The 12,014-nt window shown below is 43.5% G+C and overlaps 1 protein-coding gene across 1 annotated transcript in view; it reads right to left on the minus strand.

The window, feature by feature from the left end:
- LOC133836821 (dynein beta chain, ciliary) overlaps positions 1–9,413 on the minus strand; it is a 29,630-nt gene extending 20,217 nt beyond the window's left edge. The window contains 13 exon segments of the mRNA XM_062267409.1: positions 57–233; positions 1,412–2,249; positions 2,782–2,885; positions 2,972–3,285; positions 4,115–4,617; positions 4,675–5,080; positions 5,083–5,152; positions 6,045–6,086; positions 6,089–6,336; positions 6,402–7,078; positions 8,388–8,476; positions 8,613–9,143; positions 9,228–9,413. Of these exon segments, the coding sequence (XP_062123393.1) occupies positions 57–233; positions 1,412–2,249; positions 2,782–2,885; positions 2,972–3,285; positions 4,115–4,617; positions 4,675–5,080; positions 5,083–5,152; positions 6,045–6,086; positions 6,089–6,336; positions 6,402–7,078; positions 8,388–8,476; positions 8,613–9,143; positions 9,228–9,413 (4,185 nt within the window).
- Between the last annotated feature and the right edge of the window lie 2,601 nt (positions 9,414–12,014).

Here is a 12,014-nt window from a genome sequence, read left to right on the forward strand (position 1 = left end):
AAGTTTGTTACTTTTTTTTTTTGCATTTTGTTGCGTGGCATTTTAGCCTGGCTCACCTTAAGCGTCTGTTGCACATAACGTAAGAGCCATTGCTTGTAGAGGTGCGACCATTTGCACACCAGATTAAGCAGGCCATGCTTGAGGGGTCTCAGATCCAAAGCCAGCCAGCCATGGATGCAGTGTCGACTCTCGCACTGGTCGATGGCATCGTGCAGTTCATTGTAGCGTTCAATCTGTGTGTGTGTTTGTGTCGAGAATACGTTTGCCGTTGACAACTTCATTTGCCTTTGGACTTTTGCACAAATTTATTTGCTAATTTACGAGTGTGTGTATATATGTGTGTGTGGTTGAACATTTACTGCTATGCAAGGCGTTTATTAAGCGCACCAGCTGCGCCAGAGGCGTCTCTCAATGGCCGCTCATAAATAAAGTGCCGTCCAGTGATTTGGCCTTTGCCCTTTTTTTTTGTTGCCCAAAGGAGCATAACACACACATGCCAGCTGCTAAACATATTTAATTTGATTTCAGGCATTTTTGCATTTACACTTTAATAAGCTTGGACCACAAAATTAAACATATTAAATATGCATGAGCTGGAATGCCCAAAATCATCTCGATTGCAAATTTAATTTTGCATAAGCACTGACAACAAAACTCACTGCAAACTGATAGCCACTTTGAGCACTTTGTATGGTAATCAATCTCTGTCCGTCTGTCTATCTGGCTGTCTGTTTCTCTGTTGAATGCAATTAATATGCTTTCAGCTTTCAGATTTGAGCTGCAGTCAACTCATAAATGGCTTCAATTCATTCAGTTAAATATCAAATTTAGTCTTGCACTCAAATTGCAAATTTTCCATTGTGGACAGAACATTCAAGTGTCGTTGTGTGGAAATTCTCGACGTTTTTAGTTAAAAGCTTTCTCTCATTTTATTTCCTGACCATGATTTGTTGTCGTATCTAGTTGTGTGTCTTTATGTTATTTATTGCATACTTTTCGGGGCGCTTGATAATTGTTTAAAGAAAATATTACGTATACGCCAGCGAATTTGCCTTTGCCTTAGCCTTAGCCTTAGCCTTAGTCGGTTGTGAGTAAGTTCTTGGCATAAGTCAGAGACGCCATGTGGTTAAGCAGCCAGATTTTGGCTCAATGCTGGTCGACGCTCTCTCTTTTTGGCCGATTCGGCCACACATTTGACCCTAAATGGTCGACATTTATCAAGCGTTATTGGTCTCAGGGGCTACACAACGTAAATTGTGTGGTTGCCAATTGAGTGACCCGGCGAGCCACTCGGTCACTTCTGGCTGTCTAAATGTCTGTCTGTCTGTGTGTCTGTGTGCGTGGGCGAACATCAGTACAAGCTGCTGCTAACATATTGTGTGCGAGTGTGTTGTGTTGTGTTGTGTATTACCTCCTTTTTGAAGGTCTCCATGATGGCATAGCCACTGCCACTAATGTGGGTCGTCTGTTCGCGGGCCGTTTGCATGCAGCTGGCAAGGACGTCACGACTCTGTTGGGTCCAAAGGAACTCATAGGCGTGGAATTTGGCAGCATAATTCAACGCCGCCTGCACCGTGTGCGCCAAAGCGTCGCATATTGCGGCGCGTAACATTTCCAACTCATCAACTGAAGAGGGAGTAGAAAGAAGAGGAAGAGTATGAGGTGTCTGTTAAGAAGGAATGCAGCCAGCTCACCTTGCATGGAACTGGCAGAAGCTGCTGCCTCTGTCTTTGACTCTGCCTTGGCCATGGTTGCTGCTTGAACGGTGCTCAACTTGAACTGCTGCTCATCCCCCCTGTTCATCCGTTAACTTCTCCTGCTCCTGTTCCTGTTCATCCTCTTCTTCTTCTTCTTCTTCATCGGAGTGCGCATTGTCAGACACAATTCTTGGCATGCAGTCGCATGTCTGTTTTATATCCAGCAACAGCTGCTCGACAATTTGTTGAAAATTATTTTCAACACTTGCATCAAAGGCAGGCGAAAAACGTATTTCCGTTTCCGTCAGCTCCAATTTCACTTCGAATAGCGGTGCATCGTTTGTTGTTCCCATCGCAGTTGTTGCTGTTGTCGTTGTTGTTGGTGGCATTATTGTCGCTGTCGCTTGTGGCGTCGTGATTTGTTGTAGCAGCAACAAGACCTTGCCTGAAGTTCCTGTCGCAGTTGTAGTTGTAGTTGAAGTCGAAGTCGCAGTCGCAGTCGCATTTGTTGTTGTTGCTGTGCCTGTCATTTCCTTGTGCAAATACTCTAAACTGAATTACACGGCGTATGAGTAATGTGAAAATTAAATTTAGTGCCTGAGTTTGTTTTGTGCGCTTATTTCGTTTGCTGTTGCTGCTTTGCTGCTGTCGTTGCTGCTGCTGCTGCTGCTGACGACTCTGCATGCAATCACGAAGTGCCGTTAAGTGAAACATGCAATTGACGCATGAATGCGCTGCCTGCAGCAACGAGTTGTTGCTGTTGCTATTGCTGTTGTTGTTGCTATTGCTGTCTTTACTGCGGTTGCTGCTTTTACTGCATATATATATATATAGTATATAGTATAATATTGTAGGTGTAGATGGTGTCTGTCTGTCAGCCTTGTGGTTGCGGGTGAGTTATAAATTCGTGTTCATTTACTTGATTAGTTTTGATGAGACATGAAAGGCGCTGCCAGCGTGCCAAAATGTAATGAACTTGTTATTGCTGTTTGCTATGTGATGATGATGATGGTGGTTGGTGTTGCAAAGTGGGTTGCGGAAGGCAAAGTGCACTGTGCTTTTAACTAATGTTTAAGGCCTGAACCTGATCCTCATTGCCAGTCGCACTTCACGGTAAATCAACTCATCAACGTTGGCCAAATATTTGTTATACTGCCGCCGCTGCTCATCCGGAAATTCGCGCACAAACTTTTCAAGTGAATGTTCAACACAATAAGACACAGGTCAACAACAATCATAATAATAATAACAATAACAATAAGAAGTGAACTCACCTCCTGGACGCTGAGGTCACGGGAATAGAGCTGAAACTGCTGCGTCTCATAGTTGAAGAATAAACAAAAGTTGGCAATCAGCAGGCGATTTAACAGCATTCGCGTCTCATCGCATTGCAGCAGTCGGAGTCGAACACGGTCCTGCTGATGCCGCAAATCGAGCAGATTGCGGCCGTAGAGACTGCGCTGATGCAGCGGCTCTCGGCTCCAGCGATGCATGCTGGCCAATATGGCATCCAGATTGCTGTGCGACTGCTGCAGGCGCCCAAACAGACCGCGTGCCTTCTCGTAGATGCTCTCAATAAGAGGCTCATCTAAGCGTGGTGAAAACAGAGGGAGAAGGAAAGAGGAAGAGGCGGAGGGAATGGGAGAGAAAGTAGTTGTATTACACCGTAAGAAAAACTTAATTTCGTAAAACAAGAATTTGAACTTAATCGAGAAAAGTTTTTATAGGAAGTCTTTTCAATCTTGACAAGGAAATTTCTATAGTAATATAAAATACTAAAAGTGATGCACATAAAATCAGTATATACAATATATTAGTTTTGCTGTTACAAAAAAAAAGATCTAAGCTAAAGTAATTCGGTCTTGATTTAAAATATTGCTTTAGTGGTGAACATTTTTTTGGTATTATATCAATATACTAAAGTCTATATTTGGTATATTTTCTGGTATAGTTAGTAGATCTGGTATATTTGAAATGTAGTACCATGTCAATATACCTAAGGCTGTGTTTAGTATATGTTCTGGTATGTTTTGTAGTTATGGTATATTTTAAATGTTGTACTATATCAATATATACCAAAGACTGTATTTTCTATATTGATTTAGTATCACATTAAAAATATACCAAAATATACTATATCAATATACCAAAGACTGTATTTTGTATACTGATATAGTACCAAAATTTAAAATATACCAATGATTCCATATATACCATATTGTCAATATACGAAATATAGCCTTAGGTATATTTTTCAGTATTTTTCGGTATTGAAAGTGGGTAGCGGGTATCTCGAATGTAGCTTCTAGGTTTTTTTTTTGTTAGGTTTGTTTTTTTTTTATTCAAAGTATTATTTTTGATTCAACAATATCTTTTATCTCAGTGCACGAAATGAAAAATCTGCCTTCTTTGCTTACCATAGCTAGACCAGCTGAGCTGTACACAAGCCTTGGCTACTTGGGCATCAATCGTGGCCAGCTCGCCAGCTATTAGCTGCAGCTCCGCCTCAGCGCATTGCCCCGCTCTGATGCCGTTGTAGAACTCATCAATCTTGATGAGACGAATGCGACGCTGCCAATACGCATCGCGTTGCAGATACAGCGAGAGCAGAGCGTCGGGCATTTGAAAGAGCTGCGACGACAGACTGCCAGCTGCCTGCAAAGCCAGCAGATACTTTGTCTCCTTGAGCAGCGTGAACAAGGCCTGGGCGAAATTGGGTTGCAATTCCTGAGCAGCTGCATCTGGTTGGATCAACACTGGCTCTGCCAAGCCTTGTGCTATCAGCCGTTCGATGTCCTGTTGCCAGTTGTGCCAGATTTTCAGCTGCAGATTGCACAATTTGGTGGTCAAAATGTTGCGGCGACTGCACAAAGCATCCCATTGCACAGGCAACGCAATAAGCTCCGATTTCTGCCCCAAACTAAGAAAAAAAGGGAAGAGTGCTTGAGCTAACTCATAGAGCATAGAGACTGCTTACAGTGTCTGTATGAGTTCGGTGAGTTCCTTTGCGCCCAGCTCATCGCAACGATGCAAATGCTGTTCCAGCCACATCATGGCACCCGCCACGGGCGGAAAGTTCCAGGCCAAGGGAAGCGCAGCGAGTCCGAGTAGCTGATAGTTTAGTAAAACATCTGCCACGCTGCTTTCGAGCTGCTGCAGCTCCGCATCGTAGATGCCCAGCATGTGGGGAAGAAGACGCACCAGCTCCAGTTGCACCACACTGCGCTGCAGCAGGCAGCCAAACATCTGCGTCAGCTTGAGCAGCTGCATCCAGCTGTGGCACTGCTCAAAGGCCTGCAGCAGCACAGTAGCTAGCTTTTGTTCTAGTAGCTGCATGCGACCGAAGAATATGGCTTGCTCCCGCTTAAAGCATTTCCATTTTGTGCCGCTGGCGCTGTGAGATCGATGTCCACATCGGTCCACTGCTCGAACAGCAGCTTGAACTCGTTGAAGATCTGAGAGAGGAAGGTGAATAAATATGTGGTTTAAAATTTGTGATTGTATACTTCATATAGAACACAAAGTATTAACAATTATTTGGGAATAAATAAATAGATCTACCTCTGCAAGTTACTTCTTGAGTAACCTAAAATATTTTAAGATGCATTTTCATTATAATCAAAACTAAAATTTTAAAGTTAAGACAACAGCAAGAGACCAACAAGTGTTATTTAGAAGAAAGAGACACATATTTTGGTACATAGATTATAGATAGATTATATTAGATTATAAAATACAATATTTACGATTCCTGAGAATTGGGTTACGATCGGATAAACGATTACGATTATTAAATAAATACTTTCTATAGAAAAAATAAAGTCTTGACTGGTAAGACTGAAAATTTAGTATATTTTGTACTATATGGTAAATTTTAAATATAGTTCGAGTTTGTATATAGTTTGAATATCTATATATCAAATGTAGCCTTCGGTATATTTCAGTATTTTTGATATTCAGTTTGGTATGATGTTAAAATATGATATTTTTGGTATATCAACTTCATATATTTTTTAAACACGGTATTTTTTGGTATATTAATTTAATATAATTTGAAATTATGGTATTTTTGGTGTATTAATTTGGTATATTTTCAAAATATAAGAATGGGTATCTCACTGCCAAACACACTCGACTATAGCTTCCTTACTTGTTTTAAGTTTATATAAATATTATTGACTTAGTGACAGAGAGGTCGACAAACAAGTTTTGCCTGAAAGAACTATTAAAGTGCTATGAAGTGACTTCTTTTGGGTGTCAACTAAACAGTTGCTTATCATTTTCTGCTACTTAAAAAAAAAAGAGTATCAAAGCAACCAATTCATTCGCCTCCCCTCACAACCTTACCTGTCTGATACGTTCGGTTAGCAGCTTGCCACGCAGTCCCCCCCAATTTCGAGCTTCTCCAGCTGCTGGAACTGCACGGCTGCCTCGAAGACGTGACGCAGCTCGGAGAGCTGCAGCAGGAAGCCGTCGAGTGTTTGGCCAAACACCTGTTCGTTTGAGAAGCGCCACAGCTGTGGCTGTTCATCGGTTGGCGGCGGCGAGGCAGCTGCCGAAGTGGATGCCACGGGCAGGGCGGGCAACAAGACTTGGCTGCTGCCATAGCGTTCCTTGTAGTCGAGTGTGCGCTGTCTAAGCCAAACCAAGAAGCAGTCAAAGTCAGGAAGTAGCAAGTCGGTTTCTTTCTCTTGCTCACCTAAAAAAACTCCAGCACCTCGCCGGTTTTATTGATCCGTTGCAGTCCTTCGTCCGCATCGCCCTGGAAGAGCAGCGGGAATTCCAAGTCTTCGGCGGCGCGATGCACGAGCATGTTGCAGATGCAACGCAGCAGCACGCTCATCCGTTGACTGCTGCGATAGAAGCGCGCATTGCTCCAGATCAAGTGCAGCACATGCACCATGGGAGCAATCAGCTCCTGGCTGTTGCTGAACTGCACCGAATTGAAGGCGGCCGTTTGACGCAGCAGCGGCTGCAGCCACAGCGAGACATCCTTTGCCTCCAGCCACGCGGTGAGCAGCTGGCGAAAGGCCTTGGCATATGGCTCATAGTAGACGGACTCAATCCGCTCCAGAATGTGAGCGAGTGTCTTGTGCATTGGCTCCCGCAGCTGCTCATAGATGTTCTGCAGATTGAGTTTGCGATTCGTCCAGAAGGCAATCTCCTGCGGCGGCAGCGTCACTAGACTCAAATGCTTCGCATTCGACATGGTTGCGGTTGCAGTTGCTCCACTTGCAACTGTGGCAGCTGCAGCTGAGCTGCAACTCAGGCCAACCGACTCCGAATGCTCCATCACAATGTCATGCATTTGGGTTGTCCAATTGATGAACATCTCCTCGAGCAGATTGCGAAATTTGGGATCCAATGCTGCCCTTAGATTCCTATCACCATTCAATAATAATTAAAAATTTCCTTCGTCTTCTCATTCATTTCTCTCTCTCTCTTTTTTGTTGCAATCCTTTCAATTCCATTTAACGCAACTTCTGCGCAAGTGAATGCAACTTTTTTTTATTCATTTTTTAATTTTGTTTTTGAAATAAGTGCAAAAAATGTGCATTTATTGACCTAATTCTTGAAACATTTGCACTTGGCTTACCCTCCACTTGCCCTCTCCCTCTCTCTCTTTCTCCCTTTCTGCCCAAGTGCGCACTTTCTATCACTCTGTTTCTTTCTTACCCTTCTTTTCATACTCTGTAAGCAAGGGTTTGTAGCATAAACTAAAGGTGGCATTGATAAACCTATTCAAAGTGAGCATTTTCTAATAAAATTTTATTAAATATATTCACTAAATTTTAAGTCGAAAGCCCAAGCAACCAGCACTCTCTTTTCATTAAATTAAATTTAGTATTTAATACTAGATGTATACTTAATAATATTTGCTAAATATTTCCTTTTTACTCGGAATATTTCCATTATATTTAAAAGCAAATATTATCTGAGTAATATTCATTTTGAATGAAATCTAAAGCTTAATTTAAAGTGACTTTTTTCTAGACTTCAATAACTACGCTTTAATAAGCATATTTAAAGGGTATCTTCTAGTCATTCACTTCTAAATGACAACATACTTTCCCTAGCTTCAGCTGCTGCTCTGCGCTTGCTGTCTAAAATATTGGGTAGAAAATTGACCCCAATTTATTTGATTTAATGACTTATTTCCATTATGGGCATTTGCTGCTTTTCTATTTTCTGCCATTTTTATTGAAGTTGCAACAGCAGCAGCAGCACTTACACACTTGCCACAAAACTGTGTGATGCAATGCCATTTTAAGCTTATTTCTATGCAATTCTTTTCAATGTGTTATTGATGCGGCATTTAGCTTTGCCAATTAGTCGAGAGTTCAGAGTCTTCATTGCCATTTAATTAAACCTTAATGGTAAATGTCGAATAGCAATCAAATATTTGCCATACAGATAGAAAGATATTTGAATGGGCTGCAAATATTTTGTAATTGTTATGAAAAATACATAATAAATTTAAGTTCAACTTGAAGAACTTGCTAACAATTTCCGTACATAAACAAAAGCGAACACAACGCTGGCGGCGTTGACACGGCAAGAGCCCTTGAGACAATGGACTTAATGGAGGATGTTTAAGGGAATGGGAATGGGAAAGGGAATGGGAAAGGGAAAGTGCGGTGGAGGAAAGTAGAGACAATGAAGGAAAGTTATGTCTGAGTTTGGACTTACCCCTGGTCGACTTGAGCGGCGACTGCTTCGACGATTGTTGGCGAAACTAATAACGATAAAATTGTGCGATTGTTGGTCTTGCCCTTAATCTGTGGGGATAACAATAAAGTATAAATAGCGCTTATAGACACATGAAAACTTTGCCCAATTAAGCGATGCTGCTTTCTCTCTCTGTTCTGCGGTGCAGTCGATTGGATTAATGTGCTGCGAGATAAGAGTACTAACCTCGGTGAGGGTGTTGCGCACTTCCTTGACGCGACTCTGCAGATCCTTGCGCACAGGCGTTGGCCAATTGCCCTGGACCTGCTCCAACAGCGGCTGCAGCACCTCGTCGAAGAGCAGCGACATTGTTTCGATTTTACTGTGCACCGGGAAGTCGCCATACAGCACCGAGCTCTGAAAGTTGTCGGCCGTCAGTGGCACGGCCAAATTGTGGCGTATGAAGTACGCACACTTGCCACGCGGCACCCCATCCAGAGTGGTAAAGCTCGAGGAGGCTGGCGGCATTGGCACCAGCAAAGCGCCGCCCGTCGATGTTGCCGCCGCCACCACAGCAGCTGTTGCCGTAATGGGCGAGGCACTGGAGTCGTGGACAGCCGTTGAGGCACGGGAGGCAGCCGAGTTGTTGCCTCCTCCTTGCAACATATAGTTACAATACAAGTCGCTCACACAGCTTCGCGGCACCAGCTCGCTGCCCGAGCTGAGAGTCATGACCAACACTCGACTCCGTCCATGGAGCCAGTCCAGCACAATGTGCTGCAGAAATAATGAGTGTACTAATGTTAGAGTGTGTGTGTGTGTGGGGGGGGAAGGGAAGAGAGAGTGTGTGTAGAGACTCACCCGGAACTCATCGTTGGCCATCATTTTGGACCATTTGTCGGGTTTGAGGCGCATCGTGGTCGTTGTGTAGTTGGCCACGCGCTCCAACCGCGAATCACTGTAGTCGCGATGTGCGCTCGGATGGCTGCTGACGGGCATTGCCTCCTCATCACTGCTGGCCAATGCGGCCGCATCAGATACGGACATCGCAGAGCAGAACAGAGTACAGAGTTGAGAGTAGCAAAAATGCAGCCACAAAGCAAACGAATCAATTAATGGCTGGGAAATCAAAAGCTCAACTCCGCGCTATGATGATTCTGACCCGCAGTCGGCTGTCGGCAGCTGGCGTATGGCGTCTAATGCCAGAGACCTGGCTGGTCTGGGCATGCACCACTTGCAGCAAATTGCCAGCACCAACCGCAGCCGCAGAGCGAACGGAACACACAGAGCAAACACACATATCGATCAAACTTTAATTCGCATCCAGCGCATACAACTTTAAAGTGTGTGAATTCTCTCGCCCTGCTGCCGAGCTCCACTTTCTAATGCAATGGGAAAAGCAGGAAAAAAAAAACGAAAAAAAAGTTTAATGACAGGCAGCGTTAAACCAACGCTCCACTTCGTTGCGACTTTAATTGCAGCTGCAGTTGAACTCGGCTCGAAACTAAGCGAAATGCAATTTCCGTTTTGCCAGTCAGCTCAACAACTTGCAACATCACCAACATCAACGCGATTGACATGGAGAGGAAGAGAGAGGGAGACGGAGACAGAGAGAGACAGAGAGAGGTTAGGTCATTTGTTTTTGCCATAAATCTGTGTGTGAGGGATTTTTGGGCAGCTCATCAACAGTGCGTATGTGTAATATTTAATGCCAGCAACTAAAATGCAAAAGAAATGCACATGTAATGCGCCTTCAACTGCCAACTGCCAGCAATGACCACTCCATAAACTCACACTCACACACACACACATCAGTGCTTGCATTAAGTGTTGTGTTATTGCTGTTGTCAGCAGCAACAGCAGCAAGTGCATTTTATGTAGCACACACAGAGCAGAGCAGAGCAGACTTTATGCCAGTCGGAGCCCAGAGCCTTACGCTTGGCCACGCTCCAAAGCCAAAGCCAACCCACACGGAGTAAGTGACTGAGTGACTGACTGACATGTGTCAAGTAACAGCAGCAACAGCAGCAACAGCAACAGCAACAGCAGCAACAGCACCCACAGCAGCTGCAGTGAGTGTTGCCAGCATGCTTAAAATGCTACGCAATTACCACAAGTACACATAGAAAACAAGTTGTGCTGCGCTTTGTTGGTTGGACTCTGCTCAGCTACTGAATGCCCTGCAGTCCAGCCTCGGCTCACATTTTATGCCAGCTACTCAGCTGCAATTGAAGTGGAGCTTCAACAAACAACAACAAAAAAAGCGAAAGGGATTTCCGCAAAGTCGATGAGCCTTCGAGCGATGTTTTATGGCCTAGTACAGGGTATGAGAAGTGTGTATATGATGATGTTGATGAGGACAGGCCGACAACACAGTAACGCAGAAGCAACTTTGATGCTCAAACTCCACTTTTAAATATCAGCGTCACATCAAAACCAAGCGTCATGGCAGCTCGCTGTGGCGATGGCTGTTGGCTCTGCTGTTGCTGCTGCTGCTGCTGCTGCTGTGGTTGCTTTTTGTGCCGCCCCTCGGGATAAATGCATTGCCCTCATTTTGCAGTACGCGGCAGCCACAACTGTTGCGGTATTTGTGGCGCAACTACATAACTAGCAGAGAGATGTGAGAGGGGAAAGGAATAAAAGAAGAACTACTACTGAGTACCATTAATGAATTTGCTCAAATTGTTTGCACTCCAGCTTTAAATTCAGTTACCTTTATGTTACTAGCATTTAAATAATCATTTTAAATATTTAAACTGATTATGCGGCATTTGTTTTTGTTGTTGTGCGCAAGTGCTGGCTGACATAAGAACGCAGCAAAATATGTGCATAAATAGTGTCCAAGGTCCAAGGCGCACATTAAATGAAAAGCAGGCCACAAACAGACAGAGAGAGAGAGAGAAAAAGTGAAAGAGCGCAAAAGCCCGAAGAAAAATAAACGCCAAATTGATTTTAAAAGCAGTTTCTTGATGGCCCCAGCTCCACTTGAAATTAAGTATATCTCCTCACTAAGAGCCTGGCCACTGAGCCATGAAAAATGAAAAACTGGAAAATGCTTTTACTACTGCAGAAGCGCGTACGCCTGTCGCATACGTATTTGGATGTCCTTTTCTTTCTCCTTTTCATTATACCCGCTACCCATAGGGTAGAAGGGTATTATAACTTTTTGCCGACAGGAAATGTATGTAACAAGTAGAACGAGGCATCTCCGACCCTATAAAGTATATATATTCTTGATCAGCGTCAACAGCCGAGACGATCTAACCATGTCCGTCTGTCCGTCTGTCCGTATGAAAGACTGGATCTCAGAGACTATAAGAGATAGAGCTATAATCATTTTTCGACAGCATTTGTTATGTTTGCACGCTGATCAAGTTTGTTTAAAATTTTTGCCACGCCCACTTCCGCCCCCGCAAATCAATAAAAATGGAATAACAAGCGTAATTTTAAAGCTAGAGTTTCGAGTTTTGGCATATACAATAACTACTCTAGTACTTATGATTCCTGAAAACTTGGTTTCGATCAGATAAAAATTGTCGAAGTTATTAAAAAAATACTTTTGTATGGGCAAAAACGCCTACTTATGAGGGTCTTACTTTGTTTGGCTGAAAATCTGTTATATTGTGCCGTCTACAATATATTTTGAAT

This window comes from Drosophila sulfurigaster, chromosome 2R, assembly GCF_023558435.1.
Source record: "Drosophila sulfurigaster albostrigata strain 15112-1811.04 chromosome 2R, ASM2355843v2, whole genome shotgun sequence".
NCBI lineage: Eukaryota > Metazoa > Arthropoda > Insecta > Diptera > Drosophilidae > Drosophila > Drosophila sulfurigaster.